The 26176-nt window shown below is 43.9% G+C and overlaps 1 protein-coding gene across 2 annotated transcripts; it reads left to right on the top strand.

The window, feature by feature from the left end:
* Nucleotides 1–8988: 8988 nt before the first annotated feature.
* On the top strand, nt 8989–22620 carry LOC142584889 (uncharacterized). 2 transcript variants are annotated; one of them, XM_075695219.1, is made up of 4 exons: nt 8989–9093; nt 10372–10458; nt 16585–16798; nt 22424–22620. In XM_075695219.1, exons 2-4 carry the CDS (start codon nt 10417–10419, stop codon nt 22597–22599), a joined length of 432 nt encoding a protein of 143 aa, XP_075551334.1. In that variant the 5' UTR covers nt 8989–9093; nt 10372–10416; the 3' UTR covers nt 22600–22620. The 2 variants fall into 2 exon arrangements, with proteins under 2 accessions (XP_075551334.1, XP_075551333.1); XM_075695218.1 differs by lacking the exon at nt 8989–9093 and adding an exon at nt 9590–9654.
* Nucleotides 22621–26176: the final 3556 nt, after the last annotated feature.

Genomic DNA, 26176 nt, shown 5'->3' with positions numbered 1-26176 from the left:
GTGGGAGGAGACGCTGCATAGTTACAACCCTGATTCCAGCAAAGCGGTTCCTGTCGAGCTATTTGTGTTGATATCAGTAATTTTGCAGTACCTGTAAATATTACCCGGACTTTACAATCTTGCCTCCGCATGAAGTATAACAAGGCCCCCATTTGCTACCAATGTAAACTATGAATCATATTCCATTCGCCTATGACACTTAAGAAACATGCGTGTGAGACTTTCGATGAGTGCAATAAATACTTTACTACAAAGCTAGCTAGTAGCAGATTGTAAACACGAGACAGGGACGGAAGGCAGTACGTTTCTTATAAATGGTGATAATACTTATTTTCACGAAATTTTTAAAGATTGCCTTTACAAATAACCTAATTCTTTTCTCTGAGCTGGATTATTCGAAGACTCGGAGATTACTAGCATGAGAAATTGAAACATTCAAATATTCAACTAAACAACAAACATTGACTGACTACCTTTTAAATTAATTATTTTACAGCAGATATTGCAACGTACAAATTGTAGCCGTTGAGTTTGCAAGACGCATACATTAGAATGGGCCTGCCAGAAAACAAATGCGGCACCAATGATGCCAAACCCGAGTGCCGAGCGATGGGAAGGAACGCTCTACAGCGACCGTCAGGACGCCCAACTAGGGCAGATCCGATGGGCCCAGCTGGCAGCGGCATCCAGCGGAGCCCTGGACTAGGGGCAGACGGATATTGCTAAGAAGAAGGAAGACATCATCTGACTCCGTGAAATTCATCAAATTTTTCTAGAGGTCAATGAACGTTTTTCCTCCTCCTCCTCCTACAGTATGACACTAGTTTCTGACATATTATTTCCCAAGTTATGGGACGAAATACATCATCATCATCCCCCTGGGTACGCCCACTGCAGAGCAAAGGCCTCTCCCATACTTCCCGAACTACCCCAGTCATGTACTAATTGTGGCCATGTTGTCCCTGCAAACTTCTTAATCTCATCCGCCCACCTAACTTTCTACCGCCCTCTGCTACGCTTCCCTTCCCTTGGAATTCATTCCGTAACTCTTAATGACCATCGGTTATCTTTCCTCCTCATTACGTGTCCTGCCCATGCCCATTCCTTTTTCTTGATTTAAACTAAGATATCATTAACTCGTGTTTGTTCCCTCACCCAATCTGCTCTTTTCTTATCCCATAACGTTACACATATCATTATTCTTTCCATAGCTCGTTGCGTCGTCCTCAATTTAAGTAGAACCCTTTTCGTAAGCATCCGCGTTTCTGCCCCGTACGTGAGCACTGGTAAGACACAGCTGTTATAAACTTTTCTCTTGAGGGATAATGGCAACCTGCTGTTCATGATCTGAGAATGCCTGCCAAACGCACCCAGCCCATTCTTATTCTTCTGATTATTTCAGTCTCATGATCCGAATCCGCAGTCACTACCTGTCCTAAGTAGGTGTATTCCCTTACCACTTCCAGTGCCTCGCCACCTATCGTAAACTGCTGTTGTCTTCCGAGACTGTTAAACATTACTTTAGTTTTCTGCAGATTAATTTTAGACCCACCACATTGGGCTTCGCCTCTCCAGGTCAGTGAGCATGCATTGCAGCTGGTCCCCTGAGTTACTAAGGTAGGCAGTATCATCAGCGAATCGCAAATTACTAAGGTATTCTCCATTAACTGTCGACAGGTGAGTTGAAACGACCACCTGCCCACGTTCTTTTTTCTATTTTGCTCACTGCCGCCGACTGCACCACAATGCCTGATTGTACCGCTTGTGCTGAGCCATTGTGCGCGAGACGATAAGTGTCTGACGTACTCTGTTTGTAATGAAGCTTTCCATCTGGGTAAAAACTGCTCGACGGTCGCTGAATCAACATTTTCGAAAATGTCGGCAGCAAAACGGGGATCTTGGATATGCCCGGCATGCAAGACGCAAACCGTCAAGCAACCTTCAATGGGTAATAAATCGGATGATGGAGTACAAGAACAGCAACTTTTGACTGTAAACGATAAACTGGACCGGCTGACGACTACAGTCGAAATGTTGGCGAGTCGAGTCGAAGAACTACTGGCCTTCAAAGCTATCGGAGAAAAAACTGCAGAAACTGTTCTGCAGATACAGGGGTCGCTCGATTCCCTTGCTGTTAAATATGAATCGGTGTCATCCACAGTAACTGCGAACCAGATAGCAGTCGGCGAGCTTGGCACGCAAGTACATACACTTTACTCTAAGTTTATAGCCCAGGCTGAGCTGCTTGAGACGGTTGGCTCTGAACTTAGCGAATTAGAGCTATACAGCCGACGCTGCAATTTTGAGATTCATGGCCTGCAATATAACCCCAACGAGGATTTGCCTTCCTTCTTGTCGGGATTGGCGGTGAAGCTAAACATTTCGGAATTCAAACTGACCGATGTTTCTGCCGTTCACCGACTTCCCGCACGTAGCAATACCATTCCTGTAGTCCTTGTGCAAATGCACACTGTTTTGGCCAAACAGCAATGGCTCGCTGCACGAGGAATCCTACGTGAACTTGCTCGGCTTTACTTTCCACGGCTTTACTTCAACGATAATCTTTCGCGTGCCCAACGGGAGCTGTATCGGCTGGCAAGGCCGAAAGGCAAAGAATCAAAATTTAAATTCGTTTGGACCAAAAACGCCAGGATACTGGCTAAGAGGGATGAAGATGCACCTATTCAGTATATCAATAAGGCATCTGATCTCGAGAGTATTGCATTAGCATGAACAAAGTTGCCTTCCAGACATGTACTAATCTAAACGAGGTTCTTAGTTTCTTTCCAAATCCTAATGGTTGCGCCTTCCGTGCTGTTCACGTCAACATTCGCAGTATTAGAAAACATTGGGACCACTTTCAGGCCTTAATTACTCCTTTGAACTCCTATTTCGATGCGATAGTGCTTACCGAGATTAACATTCCGTCCGCCTGCATCAATCAGTACCAGATTATTGGATACCAAGTTTTTTCATACACTAGGCCAATTAAAAGGGGAGGAGGCGTGGCAGTTTTCATCCGGGACACATGGGCGACAACTGAGCTGACTTTCTCGTTTTCCCAAGCTGAAATTGTGGCAGCGCGTCTTTGCGCACCTTCCTTGTCACTAATTCTACTTGCGGTTTATCGCCCACTGTGTTGCAACGGTCGTATATTCCTGGATGAAGTTGATGTCGCCCTGGCCTCGATGTCGTCAATGGACCATGTTTGCCTAATTGGGGATGTCAACATAGATACGCTACGCCCTTCAGCAACGACAATTGGCAATTATTTGGACGTCATTTCCAAATGGGGGCTTGCAAAACACGATCTGTGAACCTACACGCGAAGAATTCCTTGCTGGTCATCTTGTCACATCTTGCATACATCATATAAATATACGTGCACATAACTTAAGTGTCAAATCTACCGTTATTATAACGAAACTTGCTGATCATTACATGGTCTGCTGCTCTCTAACAGATGACACTACCAACTTGGTCGCTCCAAACGAAGTCAAACAAATCTCAATTGTTGACCCCTTGGCTTTCGAAAAATTGATAATCAATCACGACTGGCCTAAATTTTTGATGACTGTTCCTCCTGGCGACGCCTATGACTACATTGTAACACTGTTCACCGATTTCCGGCTTGCAGCTACACGGGTCTGTAAAATCAAACAACGTAACTTGGATCAAAAATGGATGTCGACAGAAATACTCGCGGAAATACAAGCAAAAGACTTGTTATGGGTTCAAACAAAGAGAAGTCCTAATTGTACTGCTATGCGGCTTCGGTTCAAAGAGGTTCGAAATAAGGTCAATGCTATGATACGTCTAGCAAAACGTAATAACTTACGAGCAAAATTCACGGACGCTCGTTGTGACAGCAGAACACATGGTCCCTAATTAACAATCTTAGAGGTGGTGATGTAAACGCTAATCGCCATGTTGATCTGATGTCTCGTTTTTCTTCAAATGGTACTGCCACCGCTAATGATTTTAACTCATCTTTTTCAAAAGTGTCTGGTGTAGCGAGACTTCATCCAGATATTTGCACTTTGCAAACTAGTATTTCAGAATCCGCCCTTCTTCCCATGTTTTCGGAACATGACCTCAAGTCAATCCTTTTCAGTCTAAAACCAAACAAGGCTCCAGGAATTGATGGTATTTCAATATTAGAGCTGCGCAGAACTTTCGAAGCAATAAGAGATGTGCTACTACTCATTTTAAGCAATATTATTACCACTGGTATCATTCCCGATAATCTGAAAAATGCGCTGGTCATTCCTCTTTTTAAAAGTGGCGCACGCAACAAAATCGAAAACTACCGGCCTATTTCAATTCTTTCATGCATTGGGCAGATATTGGAAAAACATCTGCTCAAGACAATGAGCAGCTTTTTAAGAAATCATGGCGTGTTATCTCCTAGCCAGTATGGTTTTGTGCCGAATCGGGGTACGCAGTTGCTGCTTGAAGATTTTTCCGATACACTAAACTCTGCGTTTGAACACAATCAGATTGCTTGTGCACTGTTGCTAGACGTCCGAAAAGCGTTTGACAGCGTCTGCCATAGTATACTGCTAACTAAACTTTCTTTGCTAGGCTTTCGGGGTGCGTTTTTGCGGCTTCTAAAAAACTTATTATCTCATAGGTACCAACTTGTGTCTATTGGAAAATTTCGTAGCAACCTAACCGAAATTAAAGCTGGCGTCCCCCAAGGTTCAATTTTAAGTCCGTTATTGTATAATTTATATTTTAACGATTTATCTAATGTTGTGAACGTCCAATTATATCAGTATGCTGATGACACTGTCCTTGTTTCACACGCACGAAGAGACACTGATGCCATCTCTTCTTTACAAATGACAACAACAAAAGTGATGGACTGGTTTCAGAATAATGTAGTCCATATCAATGCGTCCAAAACTCAACTAATCTGTCTCCACAACCCTGTCAAGCAAGTTACCCTATCGTCCCCATTATATTGGCACACATCACATTGCAATCCCTGTTCGTGTGCCCCTGTGCAATACGCTTGTTCAATTAAATACCTTGGTGTCTTTTTTGACAGTTATTTATCCTGGAACTCTCATTTCGCATATATTTGTCAAACTTCGCGCAGTGTCTTGTGTTTTGTATAATATAAAATTTTACATGCCATTGTCCGTCCGTAAGCTTGTAGTACATGCCTTATGCTACAGTGTAATCCGGTATGGGATATCTACATATGGTCATGGCGCTCAACATTTGGTAAACCGGGTCAACTCCGTCCTTCGTGGCATTCTGAAGCATGTTGCTTATGATGTCTCCCCCAAATCTGATGTGTTCAAAACTTTGTCTTTACCTGATTTCAATTCTTTGCTGCTAGAAACTGTTATCTTAAAACATTTTTGGACAAGTCAGTATAAAATTCCTTATGTGCCTGCTCGTTCCCTGAGACCAAAGAATCCTTACGTTACACCCCGCTGTAAGACGAGATATGGTCGAAGACTTCGTAACTATTATGTCCCAGCAATGTTGAATTTACTTCCTCAAAGCATACAAGATGTGAAAACGAAATATGGTCTAAGAAAGGCTCTTAGATACGTTAATGCGTGATGGGAAGCTTGTCATGTGTGTGTGTGTGTGTTTTTTTTTCTCACTGTTGTCTAATAACGAGTTACTGATGGCTCTGTCGCTGTCTGCCAGGCACTGCCGTTCAAGCCCACTGTGGCTTTGGCAGGCCCGATTCTTCCAATGTATGATTCTCAACCCTATTGAAAATCCCAGCATTGCCCATCATGAATTTTATGCTGGGCATGATGTAAAATGTGCTGGGCATGATGGAAAACTTGGTGGTGATGGTGGAATTCATCGTGGGTATAATGGGTGGATGGTGGGTACAGTGGTAGATGGTGGGATGTATTGGTGGGATACATACTGGGTGACTTGTCTCAATGGTGGGCGGGCTGGGTGAATGGTGGGTGTAGTGGGTGGATGGTGGGATGACTACTGGGTGACCTGTGTAAATGGTGGGTGAATGCTGGGCGTGCTGGGAGGATGGTGGGTACATACTGGGTGAACTGTGGGAATGGTGGGTGAATGGTGGATGTGCTGGGTGAATACTGCATGTACGTACTGGGTCAAATGTAAATGGTGGGTAAATGGTGTGCATGCTGGGTGAATGGTGGGTGTACTCGGTGGTTCGTGAAACACATAGTGAAGAAAAATTTTGCTTTATAGCACGATTTCTACAGCTTGATTGCTATGATATTTCAACCCCACTAGAGGCATTTTACTGTCAAGCAGGAACAGGACACTTATTGAAGAAGGCAAAGAAGACAAAATTAGTCACAATGTGACGTCATGTCCCACTTTAAAAACACAACCTGATCAATATTTAATTTAAAATTGAGAGACCTCTTTAAGGAAAATGTAAATTTCTTAGTACAAAAAAAAAGAAAAGTATAAAAAAATATTTTCTCAACCGGGATTCGAACTTGGGACCTAAGGATCACGAGCCTCGCATCTTACCACTGCACCACGGCGCTGTTATCTCTCAGCGTACATTTTAGCTGTGTCAACAGTAAAAACCACTGTCTCCGTTGCTGTTTACATTTGTATTTTAAAAGCCAAGATGTGGGTTCCCTCCACCGCGTCAGCTGCCACATCTCTAGAAGAGCACAAGTGTTGTTACGATCGACAGGTAGTACATCGTGGAGTGATAGAACATCGATTTTGCTGTACGATATGCATATTGAATAAGAAATTCAGAAATAGACAACGGCGACCGGGGACATTGTTAGGGTTGTTACTGCTAATTTCGACAGTTGTCTCTCGCTCTTTACACTTTTGAGCGCGCACATAATTCGTGTGCTCAACGCAAAATAGCTACATAAACACTCGTGGATGAGTCTTCATTCTGACAGCATACTGGCTTCTCACGGCAGCGCTGTACCAGATTAATGAGACCCGAGCGAGACAAGTTTTCACGCAACTTTGTGGAACAACCGAAAACTTCTTTTCCGCTTCGCATAAGCTTCTGCAATAATTCTGGGAAATTAACTAATGTGACAGTGTAACCGCACATGTAAGTCCACAGGCTTGTGTGCCACATCTTACCAAATAAAACAAAACGGATACGCAGCCATTCCCGCAGATGGTATGATTTTGATCAGCGGCCGATTTTGAGGAGGCGGGTAGGTGCCGCGTCGTCACGGCACAATTATAACAATTGGCGACGTCGACTTTAATACCGGTGTCGGTGCTATCAGCATTGGCGGCTTGAGAGAAGCACGGTTGAATACCGCGCAAGAGAAAAGTACAGTGCACACCACCGATGCGAAACTGACAAACAATTTTAAAGGGCAGCGACGGAAAGCGCTTCTGTTGCGACTTCAGAACTCTTGGCCGTCGCGACCGGATGTTTCTGTTGCGACGTCAGAATTGCTGTCGTAATGTCAGCGTCGCTGTCATGATAGAAAGTTGTTGTTCCGACTTCAGAACTCTTGTTGTCGCGACAGAACGTTTCTGTTGCGACTTCAGAGATCTTGGCCTTCGCGACAGAATGCTTCTGTTGCGACATCAGAATTTCTGTCGTAACGTCAGGAATGTCTGTCAACTACGGAAACGTGAGGAACTTCTGTCGTACAACAGAAATTTCGCTAGTTGCGACATGAATTCCTGCTGTCTTCTTCAACTGCGGTACCTTGTGGATTCTATCGCAGACGCAAGTAAATCACAAAGCTAATGAAGAAACACTGAATAAAACCGTGCATAAGCAGCCGCGTCTATTCGCTGGAATGCACGGTAGCACTTGGCTGCGAACATATTGTACACCGCCGCACATTTCTGGCACCACCACATAGGACACATTCACGCGGCAGAGACATGCGGTTTTTTCCAGGAATATTCGTGCGCCGCACGATAAATACAGAAGGCATGCACGACAGGAGCGCAATACGCACACATTCACCACACCAAAACGAAAGCAATGCGGATGACACGGGTGTAACCCGCGCCACACGAGCGATTAATTCTCGTAGATTTGATGCTTTCTGACTGAATAAGTTACAACGCGCACGGAAACATCGCACACTGGACGTGTACCTCCGAGATCATGTCAACAATTTCTATTGCTACAGTAGAGGGTGACGAAAGCAACAAGTCGTTTAAAACGAAGTGACGGCGCAGGTTGCACGGGCAGTAGCGCAAGGCGTCGTGGGTGGGCATGGATGGGCTTCAAAACAGCTGAAAGTAGGCGGCAAACTTTCCGGAAGGGAGCAATGGGAGACTTGGCTCGCGAGCCTCGACCAGGCACGGCGGACCGCACAAGCCAGTGGAGTTCTGGGCTAGGGGCTCCACCCCCTCACTTTCTACACCTTCTTTTTCTTGTTTACTAAACCTTCTTATATATATTTCTTCAAATTACAGCCCAGAGAAGGCTTCCTAAGAATGGCATACGCGAATCTCGAAGGCCATCTTTTTACTGCCCGCATGCGACGGAAGCTCCTGGAAATCGAAAACACGTCATAGAATTTCTTTCTACGCTAAAGTATAGCGGATAATATAAACTGTGCGATGGTTGTTTATGTATTGCAACATCTATATGCAGTTGGGCGCAACAAGGCACAAAGCGAGTGTGTGCTGGTTATTATTTTAGTCATAGCGGAGGCCAACCAAACTCCCAATTTCACAGGTGGCGCCACCCACCACCCCGTTTCAAAGTGGTTGCTCATAGTATCCATCCACCAGTCTTGTTCTCTTGTTTACATGTGCTGTCGGTCGTACGAGTTGCTACGATGTGTTTGTTTGATCGTGTTTTTGCGTTTGCTCTAATGAATTGTGACATAGTTCGCGTGCACAAAAGTGCCAGAAGATAGCTTGTGTCTCGCTGCAAACTCGCGGTATGCGTGGTGCGCCAGGCAAACGTGGACCAACGATTTTCATGCCATGGAGTGCGTTCCCTTTGTCCGTGGTGGTTGTGGAGAGTTCGGTGAGCGCCGCAAAGAAATGATGCGCATTATTAGCGTTCCGCAGGTCGTCCACTACGCAACTGCATGTATGCGGGAATAACTTAGCAGCTCCGGCAACTTGGAGGGCGCTTTTCGACCGCATCGTACCATTTAAAAGGTGAGTACACGCATGCTGTGCTTGCTTCTCGTGTGTGCCTAGAGTGCCTTGCGAGCGTAAGAAATCGAACTCCCGCGACGACATTGACTGTGCCGATGCTTGCGCAAGCTTATTGGCTTAATGCTAAATTGAAAGTCTTGGTGAGCGCTTCCTTCCGGTGAGAGGGATTAGGTTCGGCAACAGTCCTCATTTGCGCGAGCTGCCACTTTTCTGCTAAAGTTGGATAATAAAGACTCATCTGCCTCTTTACCTATTCTTACTGCAATGACGTTTCCTCTCTTACTTATGCTTCGAGGTTGAAAATAATGTCTGTTTACGCGGTTGTCGGTTTGTGAGCAGTTATTGGGAAAAAGTATAAACACCATGCAAGTGATCTTGCGCGCGACAGCGACGCGATGTAGATGGTTGTCGCGCTCGCTCGTTCCCTACAAGTCGTACCCCATGCGAGCGGTCTTGCGCGCGACAGAGACGCGATGTAGATGGGTGTCGCGCTAGCTCGTTCCGTACAAGTCGTACCCTATGCGAGCGACGACATTGAGAGCCGTCTCCCCGGTGTTGCCGGTATGAGGGCAGCAAATACGCGCCAAAAGTGCGCTTTATTAATTTAGTTTGCTGTGTTTTACTCAAAGGAACAGCGTAAAACATTTCTTTAAAGTCTTGCAGTAGGTTCTTAACCTTGCACGTATCAAAATAGTCGTTTGCTTGTTCCGTGCAACAAGCGGTAGTACTCGACTGATGTACAATTCCGGCTTCGCGCTATTGTCTGTTCGCTCATAGCACTTCTGGGCGACGAGCGACGAATTCTAGATTTACAGCACCAGGCGACAAAGAACGAGCGATATGTTCGCGCGACGGCCCGTTTTCTCGCTCAAAGCCATCGCGCACAAAATCTCCCTCATAGGGTTCGGGCAAAAAAATTTAAGCAATTACGGCTTGCTACTACTACAGCTTACGTTTTGAGACAAGGTGTTTTGACATAACTTTGACATAACTAGAGATGACAAGGGAAAGTTGCTTAACTGATAGAAAAAAAATGAATTGTTACGTAAACAAACATTTGTTTGTAATGTACTGTAGCTGTAGGTCTTAAAAATTTTATTGTCATGAAGAGGTCCCTATTATCACAATATTCATCAGTAACTTTGACCTTGTGCTCTGTTCCCACCCTGCAGTGGTGCAAACATTGTTTTTGTGACTTTTTCTGTGCTCCTTGCATGTGTTCACAATGACTTCTTTAAAGTGCCACTGCTATAAGTTAACACAGAACCTATCTTGCAGGGGCAAGGCCGTGACCAACAACAGTGTCCACGTCAGGGAGGAGCTATGGCTGCAGCAGCACTGTGTGTAATCGGATGGTCTGGTCAGGTATGACTGAAGTTTATGTGTTTCCAAAAGTAGGATCTCGGTATCATTCGTCAATAAGTTTATGGACATATTACTCAGCAGTGCTTACTAAATAGGCTAAATATCTGCTCAACTTTATTCAACTTGCTGCTTATTTGTGTCTGTAGACATTATGTAACCATTACTTTGTTCACTTTAAAACTAGACCTAACATGTCTTGAGGTTTATTTTTTCTTGCATCAATCACTTGGCTGCACGTTACATTTTATTTTGCTTAGTACACATTATATCTACCTCTTGTTATTTTGTTTTATTGATTTGAAACTTTCCTGTGTTACACCTTTTATATCCACTTTTTTTTTCGTTTAGGATACACGCTTGTGCAGTTTCTGCACACGTAAGGATTAAAAGTGTAATGGGCCAAATATGTCACAGGTCTAAGCATGCAGCATGCTTACCATTGTTTAACATTGGTATTACAATTATTGTGAGGTTTACTTGCACGAACAAGACTAATTGAAAAAAGTTGGACAAGACAGTGCACTAGACTTCAACTTACAAGCTTTATTCAGAAAACACGCAATGAGGCCCCACCTTATGCTCAAAAATATCTGCAGACAGATGCATAAATAAATGTTCCACATGGGAGGAAACCAAATGCGCAACAAAGCCAATACTGCCCACAACAAACCATTACAAAGCATTCAGCAGGTTCTTCTCAAGGTACAACAAACACTCCTTTATCAGTGAGTTCCAGTGAAGGAGTGCTTACACATTCATCATCAGCCTTTGAAATGCCAAACACCAAATATTTCCTTATCTAACTGCCTGCCAAACCGTCTGAGCACTTGCTTGTTTTGAAAACACAGGTAGCATTTACGAGCACATCTTCGGCAGTGGTCAGCCAAATGGGCAGTGCCTGCTAGAGTGTTTACAGCGTTCCGGTGCTCCCTAAGCCTCTCATTCAAGAACCTGCCCTTTTGTCCAATACAGCACTTTCTACAGGGAAGTGAAATCTTGTATACCACCCCCACATTGCAGTTAAAAAAGTGGGTGACATGCTCCTTAGTGCATGTACCCTGATTCCCAGCGTTGCTTACCAACCTGCACATTCTTGCGAGCTCTAGTGGCGCTGAAGAAAACACCTACACTGCACTGGTTTGCCACATTGTTTAGGTGATGGGACACCCCATGTACAGATGGCACAGCCACAGGGCGCCCACTGGGACGTGCGTTATTGCACCGAGCAGCTGCCAGATCTGTTTTTACCTCTTTAATGAGGCTCCCAGTAGTTGACACCAAAGTGTTATCGAGATACCCGGCCCTACATAAATGGCTCGCTTGTTGCTGAGCGCTGCAGGAAACCTGGTGCACAAGATTTAACCAGAACAGCTCTCGGGCAGCTAGGAGCTATGCATCCTTTAACATGGAGTATGCCAAACGGTAGTCGAGCAAGGGCTTCGTTTTCCTAAGAGAGTATATATAATAAGGAAAGTATGATTTAAAATTATACGAATATCGAATGATTGCAGGTGATCATCTTCTGGCAACTCATGTGTGAACTTGAGTCCTACTGAACACTGTTCGAAAACACCCACAATGTTTTTAACAGCAAAGCCAGCACAACAAGAAAGTCATTAGCACTACCACATTGCCCACTGGACGTGCAGTAACGCATGTCCCAGTGGTAGCCGTGCAGCTCTGCCATACATACACAGGGTGTCCCACCGCCTAGAAGAAAGGTGGCGAACAAGTTTGGTGTAGGCATTTTTTCGGCACCGCTAATGCTCACAAGAATATGCAAGTTGGTAAACATTGCCGGGCGTCAAAGTACATGCACTAAGGAGCATGTCACCTGCTTTGTTAACTGAAATGTAGTGGTGGTATGCTACATTGCACTTCCCTGCGGAAAGTGGTATATTGAACAAACAGGTGCCTGAATGAGTGGCTTGGGGAGTACCGGAATGCTGTAAATGCTCTCACAGGCGCTGGCTACTTGGCTGATCACTGTTAAAGTACCCATAAGTGCTCCCCATGTTTTCATAGCACACAAGTGCTCAGTCAGTTTGCCAGGCAGTTATATAGGGAAATGTTTGAGGTGTTTTGCATTTCGAAAGCTGCTGATGAATGCATAAGCACTCCATCACTGGTACCAGCTAATAAATAAGTGTTGTGTCTTCAGAAAAATCTGGTGAATGCTTTGTAATGGCTTCTTGTGGATGCTTATCAGCTTCTATGAGCATTTCGTTATCCCCTATGTGGTACATTCGTTTATGCATCTGTCTCCACATTAACTGAGCATGCGGTGGCCTGTTTGCATGTTTCTTCTGAATAAAGCTTGTCAGTTGAAGTCTACCGCTTTGGCTAGTCCGACCTTTATTCCGTACGCCTTGTTTGTGCTAGTAACTATGTAACAGGAGCTGTGTCAACGCCAACTAGCCTAACCTTCTCCATTTTTTCACAATTATTTCTCAAGTTCCCAGAACAATAGACACGAGCTTGAATTTCTTTAAATGGTAAATGAAGGCCAGTATTCACTGTGCTGTAAGTACTACAGCAGTGAAGAGTTTTCTAGTAAGCTTGCTTTCTTTCTCTACATTTATTTATATTCTTCTTAAGCTATACCCATTCATGCAAGTAGGCATTGTGGCAGAGTCTGTGTCCAGTTGCATCGTTTTCGACTTTGTCTATACTGCATAGACCACATAGTTGGTACATAGTTCAGTCTATTGATGCACTATCATTAAATAAGCATGCAGTTTTGCACATGCAAGATTGCCTGCTCGCTATTGCTAAACATTTGCTGGTTATTGCTATGTTGCTCATCAAGTGAACTTGATTTCAACAGCACCACACAGAACATCTGTTTGGCAGTGGTGTAATTTTAATAGTGACTATCAGCCAACAAGCTCTAAGTCTACAGCGGTCCAGAAATAATTCTATTACTTTGGGTCTCTCCACATATTTGGTTAGCACAGTGGGCAGTTTTCTATTTATTCTGCTTGGTGCTGTTCACGTGAGAATATTTTCAACTAGCAAGTACAAAGTGTAATGCTGTCAAAAGCCTTTGATTACTGGGCAAATGAATTGAAAGCATGGTACGTAATCCAAAAAGTATTTTTCACAAAATACTAGTGTCAAGAACAAGCATCATATGCACTGCAACTCATGGTTTTATGTTGGTATGCAGGTATCTCAAGCTAAGGGTGCTTGTGCATGTATTTTCCACATATTAGCTAATGCTTTAGCTACATGAAACTGTCTATGTTCTGGCTGCTGAAGTCAAATTTGTGGTTGATGAACCTGCTTGTTTTTGCTGTGCACTTACATTTCTGTTGTTTCTTAAGGGTTGTAGCCATGTGACAACTGATGTATTGCAGCAATGTCAAAGGTAGCTTCCACCCATTATGGCTACAGTGTGCCAACAGACACCTGTCGCCGTATTGGTGCATTTTCTGAGAACCAGCCGTATCCTCTAGGTGAAATTTGTAGTGTCGTTTTGAGTTTGCCAGTCAGTTCATATAACTTGAGGACAAAATTTACACAGTGAAGGAAGGGAGACCATACAACATGACCAGTGATGACTGAATATTTTGATAGAAGGAATAAAAATAACACTGAATGTGTGCTTATATTGTGCACAAGTTCCTTCAGAAGGAAAATGTGAGTTGTAATACAAAGGCAAAAAATCACAATAAACAGTATTTGCATAAAAAAAGGTGAATAGTCAGACTAATTTCTATCCCTTGTCATCTAGAAAGGACGCCTTTTTTCATGCATTCATAATGGGGGCTTGCTCACACGTCTTGTGGCATGCCTCTCTGATTTCTCTTGTCAATTTTTCACCGTGGGTGGAAACAGATAAACTAATTTAATCTGGCCTAAAGCCCTATCGCGGCAATGCACGGCCAAGTCAGACGAGCATGCCGGTCTTCTCAGTAAAATGTGGTGATTTCTTTGGTACATATTTAGTTCCTGGCCTGTCAGCTTCCTAACATTGGAATGCAGTACACTGCCCCTAACACACACTAGACATATTTCGTGGTATGTTTAACCAAGCGTACCTCGCTTGCCTGCTCGCTTTTCTCAGTTCACTTGTGGACTGTGCGGCATACCTGCCTACTTTATTTTTTCTCTCGAAATATGTGTGCATAGCATTCCACAAGCGCATTGAGAAAGGCGTCCAGGCAAAGGAGATTTGTATAAATTACCACTAAATATGTCTTGTGTCCGTCATTAGTAGTGTATTCTATGCCTCTGTTCATGTGTATGTTTGGTCAAATGCACAGGGTCGTAAACTCTTGGCACGAACACGACTCAGCGTGACCACGCCCCGCGGAGTGCCAGCGTGCATGGCGCAGGGGGGATGTGGAGCTTCGTGTCATCTGCTAAAGTGCGGGAGCACGCCATGCTTTAGCGGATGACACATGACATGAAGTCCCACCTCTAAGCCCCTGTGCGCCTGCGCCGCTTAGCTCCGTTGCACAGCCATGCAATGCGCGCTGGCAATCCGCGGAGTTCGGCCACTCTGCACCATCTTCGTACTAAGAATAGACGGTCTTGTACATGGGGCAGACTGGCCGCTGTATAAGCATGTGCCCAGGAGAGCACCATTATTCACTCAAGGGACAAGCATGCTCGTCCCACTTGACAATGCATTGACACAACTGGTGATGTACGCCAGATTTAGATTGTTCATCTCTTTTGTTTACTTAAGGCAACCGATTGATCAACAATATTACTGAGGCATACCATTTAAAAAAGAGGGACATCTGTCAGCCAGTGCTCATTATGATTGCATTACAAAGAGGAATACTCTCTAAATGACACGGAATAGTGATCACTCCGTGCTTATTTGTTCTATTTTTATGCAAGTACTGTTTATCATGATTTTGTACATTTGTATTGCAACTTGTGCCCTTTGTCTTAAAAGATCGCTTGTGCAGTGCAAGCGCACACGCAGTATAAATATTATCTTAAATTTTTGCACCAAAATTAATGTTGAATTGGTAGCTTTTGTGTCTTGTTGTCTTCTTTCTGTCCCTTGTGTCACTCAAAAAGTAAACACCAACTTTCTTAATTACTTGCCCGTCAGTGTTGATAAACATGAAATGTTGTTTTCAGCCAGAATATTCTTACCATTTCTCATTTCCGGTCAGCATAGTGCTAATCCTTTGGCTTTTTATAAAGCGTGCTAATATGTACTTCTGATTAATGCAAAAGTTAGTTCTAGTTGGTGGTAGCTGAACTTGGACATCATGACAAGTGCAAGGGCACACACACACACACAAAGAGACACAGTCTGAACGGGCGCTAGACATCAACTGAAGGGCTTAATGACAAAAAACAGCAACGCACATATTGCGCAAAAACCTACAAAAAGATGTAGAAGGTGCAATTGTCCCTAAAGAGAATTCCGCTGCCGCTGTACTAGCGCTGTACTGTTACAACAAACATTTCAAACCTGGTCGCAGTAAAAGGAGCGTGCACACTGAGTTCTGAAGTTTGAAGTTGTGACGGGACTTGGCGCATTCGTCGCTGCAGTTTAGTCATGACGAAAATATAACTGCTGAGATGAGTGAGTGGTGCGAGTGGTTTTCAGAGCCCACAAGGGAATTCACTTGTTTTAAACCATGCAAGGGTAATCTTACTTTCAAGGCATGTCTCCAATGGTCTTTAGAACAAGGCCATGTAGTGTGTGATGGTGGTGGATTTTGGAGACTGGCGCGCGTAGGTCTCTAGGTAACGTGCTTCACTGTTCTCCGTGTGACACTGCAATCTTGGAGGCCTTGACGTCACTCGTTCTTGCACTGTTCTCTGCATGGCGGTGCGCCTATTTGAATCAATTGTTTCGCTTTCTCTGTTAATTTCATTATTGCAAGGTTAGACTGTACGAAATATGAGTGTTTGCTGCCCTTAAAATGGGAAAATTTTATTAGTTGAATCCTTTACACAAAAATGAATTTCTTGGTGAGGTTGGGTTTAACCCCAGTTTTTTTTAAACTTGTTCGAGGGGCAGAAATAGGAAATTATAGAGTTGCATCAGAAATTGACGGATCTAATTAACCTATATCATATTGTTTTATACAAGTGCGTTTTAGTGTTAAGAATACTGCTCAGGAAAAAAACACTTCATATCTATTGCAGGTACAGATTGGTGTGGGATTTGTGATGCAACTCAACAAGTGGCATTACATATTCAAGTCTGCTTCCGACGGAAAGTGCCCATTAGAGGTGGCATGGCACCTGTGGACACCAGTGCAAGCAGGTGAAAGCAGCCTGACTGGACAGGCCTGCCGGACAATGTGCCGCGCATCTTGGAAGCTTCCGGCAACACCGGAGAAAGTGGCTGCTTTGAAGAGTAAGTCAACAGTCACCTCATTTGAGAAACATAACTGCATATCTACAAGTTATCTGAATGAGTTAGCATTACATGATGTATACAGAGCGACAAGAAATGCCAAAGCAAGAATTAGGCAAGTGCCTATATATTATATCTTTTTCTTCTGCTGTATATGCACTGTGTCTCGACACACAATTTAAATGTCTCTGTGGGTATGAAAAACAGCACAACATAATTTCGGGATATGGGTTTCCGGCGAAAATCGCCCACAAAGTTTCCCCCATAATTAGTTTCAATTAAAAACAATCAAGAAAGTCGGGTGGCTACACGAGCGGTTAATTTTGACAGGACCTTGATAGCTTGCATTCACCTGCTGCTCATTGTCTTAACAGAAGTGAACATTTAAGCACCTCATTGTCTTTGAAATTTCGAATGTAGACTTGGCATGCGTTATTGTAGCTTTTCACGCTGCAGCTTTCATTTCACTTTTTTGAAATAATGCTTCTCAAGAAAATTGGGTTCCGACACAGCTTGGCAAATTGTATGGTCTAAAAGAAGCTTTTTAAACTACTGCCGTCGAAAGTTGACTGTGGTCAACTGATGTGCTGCTTTACAATCTGCAGCATTCACAGCCATGCAATTTCAAAACACTATTCTGATTATTGGGATGTAAAAGTTATAAACAGGGATAAAGTGCCTCGGAAAGGGTGGCCAACGTTTCGTTAGGAGGACCTATCTTCTCAAAGGCTGCCTCGTCATCCTCGGCATGTTGGTTTTAAAGTGTTAGTAGAGTGACGTCACATGCAGTTGTCAGGAGTGGCTGGTTGTAAAGGGAGAGACTTGAAGGAGAATGAGCGCGGTCGCCTGATGTCTGTAAGCATGATTCCTAAGACGTAGGAACAATAGTGGGAGTGGGAAGGCGGGGAGAAAAGGAGAAAAAAAGAGACCAAGAGGGAAAGAAAGAACAAGAAAAGAAAAAGAAGGGCATAGGAAGGTGTTAGGGAAGCAAGAGGTTAGGGAGCATTCAGGGGTGTCTTTGGCAGCATGTTCTTGTGGCTTTAAAGGAGCCGGTGAGGCGGTCAGTGCTCGAGTAACAAAAACAACCCGAAAAGACATTAGTTGAAAGAATGACTTGAGTAGCATAGCAGCAATGCGTCGGATAATTTAGAAGGAGTTAAGATGGCAGCAAGGAGTCTGGAATGCAGTGCATAGGGTAGCTGGAAGGCAGCGGCACGGTCTTTCTAGGGACGTTAGTCCCAGTAGCTCAACGTAGGTGTCATCACAGCGGTATGCAGAAGTGGCGATACCCTGTGTGGCTGAGGCACTGAAGAAGGTATCCTGGCGCCTGGGATTTTGGAATATGTTGGTGAGGGTGTTTCGAAAAAATAGAATAAAGAACAAATATGGGGGTGAACTGAAAGTGGAATAACAAATAAGAGGGTGGCATGAGCAAAAGCGGGCGGAAGCAGATGTACATGGGAAAACATATTTATGCGAACATATTTATGGGGATTCTACAGACTTCCTATTGCGCTGCACTGACAGGCCCCACACATACCTACGATACATAGACGACATATTCATAATATGGTGACATGGTCAAGACAGCCTAGATAAATATGTAGGATTTCTAAATTCTTTTCAGCCAACAATAAAATTCGCATCAAAATCTTCAGTGGAGCGCATAAACTTTCTGGACTAAACAATATACATTGACACTGGGACACTAATGACAATGCTGTATGGAAACCTTTTGACAAACAACAGTACCTAGAATATACAAGCCACCATCAAGCCACATTGCAAAGAAGGCATCTTTAAAGGCCAAGCACATGGCTACGTCACATGTGTGTTGAAAACCAAGACTACATAGATAGACTTGATCACCCTAAAGAAACCCTATCAAACGGGAACCACCCAAAGAGTGCCCTTCAGAAAGCCTGCACCGATGCAACCAAACTTGACTGAGCCGACGTGCTCAAGCCCCACCCTAGGATCACAAGAACAGCGCCTCTTCTTACTACTAAATTCTCACACTCCCAAACATGAACAACATCCTCAATAAATACTACCCAATTCTCACCAGCAACCAGAAACAAGATTTTTCCCGCCCTGCCCAGAGTAGTCTTGAGATGCAACACTATAATATTAAGGATATTCTTGTATGTGCCAAACTAAAAACAACAACGAAGTTAGGAACCAGTCCCTGTGGCCGCCCGGGTGCTCTACATGCAAACATATTTAATCTACTACTACAGTAATAAGTACAGCATCAAATTACTCAAACAACGTAACTTCGAGTTTCATCTGCACATCAAGCAATGTAGTCTACTGTCTAGAATGTGCCACTTGTAGCAAATAATACATAGGTGAGACAGGACAAAAAAATCATAAAAGACTGAACGGTCACCGCGCAGATACAAAACAATTTACCTAAAGGAGTAGCCAGCCACTTCAATGAACATGTCATATGTGACAAAGCAAGGCTCTATAGACTACAAATTTCCGCTCACCTCGCTAGAGGAAATATCTGGAATCATACCTCATACACAAGTTTAAATGCCTACATCCAATGGGAATCAATTTAACACAGCAACTTAGAATCTTTAAAAACTTTAAAGCTGTAACTTAAATCGGAAAGCCTCATGTCATCAACCAAGGCGCAAAACACATTGTGCCACCAGCTAAACTTAATTCTTAACCTCACCTATTCCACCGTTTCTAATTTTTACCTGCTTACTACTCAATTTAATACATTCTTTCGTGTTTTAATGTTTATATCAACTGTATGACCCCTTTTCCCATGTACACCTGCCTCTGCCCGCTTTTGCTCATGTAACCCTCCTATTTGTTATTCCACTTTCAGTTCCCCCCTTTTGTCTGTTTTCTATCATATTTTTTGAACACCCTCACCACCACAATCCAAAATCCCAGATGCCAGGATACGTTTTTCTGCGCATCAGTCACACAGGGTATCACCAGCTCTATATACCACTGTGACGACACCTGCGTTGAGCTACTGAGGCTGACATCCCTAAAACACCATGCCTCTGCCTGCCAGCTACCACATACATTGCATCCCAGACTCCTTGTCGCCATCTTAATTTCTTCAACATTACCCGACGCGTTGCTGCTACGCTACTCAAGTCATTCTTTCAACTGATATCTTTTGGGGTCTTTTTTGTTAGGTACTCGCACACTGACCGCCTGACCAGTTCTTCTAAAACGGCAGAAAGATGCCGCCAATGACACTCCTGAATGCTCCCTAACCCCTCACTTCCTTAACACGCTCCCATGCCCTTCTTTTTCTTGTCTTTCTTTTTTTACCTCTTGGCATCTCTTTTTTTCTCCTTTTCTTTTGTTTCTTTTCTCGCCGCCTTCCTATTCTCACGGTCTTGTGCCCTCGTCTTAGGAACCATGCTTACAGACGTCAGACGACAGCGCTCATTCTCTTTAAAGTCTCTCCCTTTACAACCAGCTGCCACTGACAACAACTGCACGTGATGTCACCCTACTAGTCCTTTAAAACTAACATGGCAAGGATGACCAGGCCACTTTTGACGAAGATAGCTCAAAAGTTGGTCAGCCTTTCTGAGGCACCTCATCCATGTTTATAACCTTCATACCACTGTGTGCTATTCCATCTGTCAGCCGCTTTCTTGATTTTAGATGTTCTGATTATTGAAGTTTGTAAGACATGGCCTATCAGCACTTTCGGCATACTTTCAGTGATCTCATTTTATTTAAGCATAAGAATGAGGAAAGAACTGCTACACAAAGAAAGCACCTCGAACATTAGTCGCATGTACGCTCTGATCTGCATAGCTGATCTTGTTCTACGCAAAGCATCCTAAAATTTTCATGCCTCTTGTCGGTGCCAAGAAAAGCAAGGTGCTGGGCATCATGCGGAATTCCAGCACTTTCCGCCAGCCTGGATTAGAAAGGACTGTATAGTGTGGCTGTAACTGGCATTCTTCTGCCAAGATTCAATTGTTTTATGGATCAAAGTACCAGGTACTCTTGTAGTCGCATCAACACTCTGCCGAAGATTTCATTTCCTACATAAATATGTTTTTTTAAACAGACGAGCATGAAAGATTGCTCTGTATTACGTTAAGATGCTTCTTTGGGCTTTTTTTACATTGAAGATGTAGGTTACCTTAGCAAAGTAGCAATATGGAGATTGAAAAGTAGAAAAAAAATGGCAGATCCCATGCACTGTGAGAATCGATGTACACGAAGCACACATTGTTTGCTTTGATTGACAATAATTAACGGTGATGTCAGTGGCAAGTTTGTAATTTTTTCAGTGTTTAGTCCAATACGAAAGTGGCGAGTTGATGTTAAGCATTACCTTGCATGCACCACTTCTGTTTGTCTGCATAGCCCACAGAACACACAGGGAGATGTGTTTGCTTGAGGCGTTGTTGCGAGTCATTGTTCATAATCTCTGAGAAGGAATGGAGCGTTGTCATTGCCTCACATGGCGCACCGCATCATGGCAGAAATATTAAACTTTAATTGAATTATGAGGCTGTGCATACTTCAATTAGCTATTGTAATTGTATGTATACAATGTATACATAAATTCGCGGTCTGCACTACATTTCACTGCGTAGCGAAGACGCTCCTGTTCTGTGTGACACTTCTTTCAAGTCTGGGTGTCCTCGACGTCGACTGCACGCCTTGCTGGCGCGTGTTAATGGGCTCCTTCTACATACATGGCGAACACACTGTTGAGATTCCAGCTCAAAGCGCTCTCTTCAGACTAAGGACGATTCTAATGTTTACACTATCACAGCCCAGCAGCTGCATTTTTCTCGCATAGAAATTAAAACCAGCACAGCACGTGCAATACACACTAACGGTGAAATGCTGGGGCAGCAGCGCCGGTCAGGATGTGCAGAGGTGAGCGCCATCTAGTAATGTTGCAAGAAATCCAACGGCACGCATGACAAGACCATAGCAGCTGCAGCGCCCGTAATGTTGGGAGAAGAGGCAAAAAAAGCTTCACTTTAAAACATTAGTTGCCATCATTTGCAGCTAAATAAAGCTTGCAAGCCAGCCATTATACAGCTTTTACATGAAATCTTTTATGCCTATATGGCAAATGCTAAAGTTACGACTTCCTCACCAACTGCACGAGCAACAAGTAAAGCTAACAAATGATAGAATGGACAAATCAGACAGCTTGCACCTTGCATCTCCCCTGCATGCGTTAGAGACAGTGTAGCCAAATTGTGGCTCTCTGAATTTGACAGGAATTTGGGTGGTTGAAGAGCAGACAAATTATGCAAAATCAGAAGCCAAATATCCACCCCATAAGGCTTTGAGTACAGCTCCCATGTGTCTAAATTTTGCAGTTAAGCCAACCTCCAGATGAGAAGAGGCGTGGCTTTGGCAAAAAAACATACAAAAATTCCATGTAAATCTGCAAAACAATGTGATGCATGTGTATGCATACTCACTGCAAATAAACCTGTGCTGGCTTGCGTCCTGGGTAGCATGTTTGTGTGTGACATTTGCTGCATTTTGTTATCTTAAACTTTTTTTGAAGTGATTAGAGCAGATTTCCTTCATTCACTTATTGCTAGAAATCATTGGAAAAACAATTTACTTATATTTATTGCACTCTCCTTTTAGACTGCCTGGCGAAATACATAAGTGACCATCCAATGATGCCACCTGCACCACATCCGGAGAACCACCTTGCTTCCCTGCGAAAGCACCTTTGGAGCTCTCTTTTACACAAGCAGGACGCCAGAGCAAGCGAGTGGAAAAGTAAATACAGTACAAGTCCAGTGATGCTTTTTCAATAAAGTGTGATGATATGCTACGTAGTATGGTGCTTTACATATTGATTTGTTATGGCATGAAAATAGCCGCATCTTGGCAACATGTATATACAGACTGTACACTTCACAAGACTCAACATCACATAAAGATAACCCGTCATGAGCTTCCGAATGGCAATGGCTGCTCCTTCAATTCATCACACAACTTGCCTTTGACGTGCTGCGCCCACGATGATATCCAACCCAGTGCCCACCGTGCCACCCATCACCCACCGTGCCGCCCAGCACCCACTGTGCCCAGCAACCACCATGCTGCCCAGCACCCGCCGTGCCCAGCAACCACCATGCCGCCCAGCACCCACCGTGCCACCCGTCACCCACCATGTCACCCAGCACCCACCATGCCACCCGTCACCCAGCATGCCACCCACTACCATAATCCACCATGATGATGGATGATGGATTCCACTATGCCCAGCATCGGGCAAATTTTCAATAGGGAAGTCATCAATAAAGTATTATTATTATTATTATTATTAACTCTTATCCCCAATTCTTCCCAATCCAGGTCTCTGAATACCTCCTGTAAACACGCTGTGAATAGCATTGGAGATATGGTATCTCCCTGCCTGACGCCTTTCTTTATAGGGATTTTGTTGCTTTCTTTATGGAGGACTACGGTGGCTGTGGAGCCGCTATAGATATCTTTCAGTATTTTTACATACGGCTCGTCTGCACCCTGATTCCGCAATGCCTCCATGACTGCTGAGGTTTCGGCTGAATCAAACGCTTTCTCGTAATCAATGAAAGCTATATATAAAGGTTTGTTATATTCCGCACATTTTTCTATCACCTGAACGATAGTGTGAATATAGTCTATTGTTGAGTAGCCTTTACGGAATCCTTCCTGGTCCCTTGGTTGATGGAAGTCTAAGGTGTTCCTGATTCTATTTGCAATTACCTTGGTAAATACTTTGTAGGCAACGGACAGTAAGCAGATCGGTGTATAATTTTTCAAGTCTTTGGCGTCCCCCTTCTTATGGATTAGGATTATGTTGGCGTTCTTCCAAGATTCCGGTACGCTCGAGGTCATGAAACATTGCGTATACAGGGTGGCTAGTTTCTCTAGAACAATCTGCCCACCATCCTTCAACAAATCTGCTCTTACCTGATCCTCCCCAGCTGCCTTCCCCCTTTGCTCCCAAGGCTTTCTTTACTTCTTCCGACGTTACCTGTGGGATTTCGAATTCCTCTAGAATATTCTCTCTTCCTTTATCGTCGTGGGTGCCACTGGTACTGTATAAATTTCTATAGAACTCCTCCGCCACTTGAACTATCTTATCCATATTAGTAATGATATTGCCGGCTTTGTCTCTTAACGCATACATCTGATTCTTGCCAATTTCTCTAGTTTCTTCTTCCCTGCTTTTAAGCTTCCTCCGTTCTTGAGAGCATGTTCATAGGTGCTATATTTACTACATAGGTGCTACATTTACTTAGGCGCTAGGATGCATAAAAGTGCGCTTCTCTTTAAAAGTAAGTCGAACAACAGTGCATGTTTAAGGCTAGTGTGTTGGCGCATGTCTACAAACCAGAATCATTCTGCACATTCATTCCTAGGGCACACGCGCCTGACAGCTCACCGGCTACATTGCCTCAATTCCAACAGCGCAACGTCAGTTTTTGGAGTGAATTTTGAGAGACAAAATGCGAAGGGACAGGCTTCACATAGAGTTTGCTCTTGAAGACTGGCTGCATGACGCAGTGGTGCCTCCTGGTTTATTTCCTGTCTTTACCTTGCGGTACTTTTTCGAACAAGAAGCGCAGGCTGCGTCACGCTTTTGTCCAACAACGATATATTATTTCTGAAAGAAAGATGATTTGCTGTGCACATTTGCTGTGCACTTGACTAGCCCAGTTTTTGGGGCTACGTATGCCCCCTCTCATGCAAGCATGGCCTAACAGCTATACTTTTTTGTATGAGACGTACGTATCGCCTTGCTTTGAATAGTATTTGCTGTATCCTAATTCTTAAGAAGGATTCTGCAAGAAATAGTTCAAACGCGTATTTGTACTACGACACGTACCCTATTCACATAGTAAAAGCGCAACGTCTCAACCAGTACTGGTGAAAGGAAGGATGTGAGGGCTACACATATTCGCTAAAAGTTCCGAAGAACACGCAATTAAAGTTAGCCAACTGTGATTCCCTGCGCTACCCACTTCTCTTATCCTGTTGGCGCTAAAGCTATCTGTAAGCACTCGTAACAACAATCTGCCGGCTGAGCACTGTCAACTTAGGGCAAAGAAGCCGCGCGTCTACTCACTCTGTTGTGGTGTTTATTTTACACCCTTGGGCAAAGGCCGATTTCAGTTATCACTGTAATTTCAAAACTTTTTGAAGGTGTTATCTATGGAAGTCTTTCGACAACGTTTTGTTCCGGACGCACAATGTCACTCCGCAATGCCAATAATGCTGTCAAAAAAAAAAAAAATAAGTCAACTTAGCAAGCTTTACTGGTTAAAGACCGTTCAGTCACAAACATCGAATACAAGATGTTAAAGCTTGGCCTGCTTTTGTGCCTGAGAAAGCCATTTGATTGGATTGAGCACTGTATTTTAACTGCAATATATATATATATATATATATATATATATATATATATATATATATATATATATATATATATATATATATATATATATATATATAGAACGATATGGAGTGCGTGTGGTTGCTAACAAACAAATTCATAGGAAATACATGAGTACTGAAAAACTGAACCGAACCCACAGCGTTCGCATGCGAAGGTTGTGGGTTCGGTTCCCTCCTGCGGCAAGTTGTTTTTCATCCACCTTAATTACCAATAATTTGTCGTTTCATTATTTCATTTAATAAGCCCAAGTAATTTCCCCTATGTTGTCCTTGGTGTTCGTTGGCTTCGTATGATATGACTAATAAAAATCGGGCCCCTCGGTTAACCCCTGTTGCGTTTCGCCTGCGACACGCGGTTTTGCCGGCGCGACTGCGGCGGGGCGGCAGACATTTTGGCCCGTTCGGCGTCGCCGCAACGCTCCCCGCCAGGCGTTTCCAGGCGTTTCCAGGCATGTTCCGATGCCACGTGTCTTCATGTGCGTGTGTGAGTGTATGTGCCATTGTGCCCAAACCAGGCGATGCGACAGCAGGGGTCACCCTCTCCTTCCAGTCATTGTGCCCGAACCAGGCGATGCGAAAGCAGGGGTCACCCTCTCCTTCCAGTCATTGTGCCCGAACCAGGCGATGCGAAAGCAGGGGGTCACCCTCTCCTTCCAGTCATTGTGCCCGAACCAGGCGATGCGACAGCAGGGGTCACCCTCTCCTCCCAGTCTTTGTGCCCGACCGGCGGCGCTACGACAGTGTGCGTCACCATTAGCCCATTGTACAATCACGTGCTCGTCTATTGAGGGGTTCCTTCTTGCCCTCAACTGCGAGAGTATAAAAACAGCTGCCCCCGGACGCTAAAAAGAGGGCTCCGATTTCTTCTGTTGAGTAAAGTGCTCTCCCGTCTCTCTACTTCGGTCACCCTGACCGCCAACTCTTTGCGATGTTAAAATAAACAAG

The sequence above is a fragment of the Dermacentor variabilis genome, chromosome 6, assembly GCF_050947875.1.
Source record: "Dermacentor variabilis isolate Ectoservices chromosome 6, ASM5094787v1, whole genome shotgun sequence".
Classification (NCBI taxonomy): Eukaryota; Metazoa; Arthropoda; class Arachnida; order Ixodida; family Ixodidae; genus Dermacentor; species Dermacentor variabilis.
This window is presented reverse-complemented; position numbering and strand designations above follow the sequence as displayed.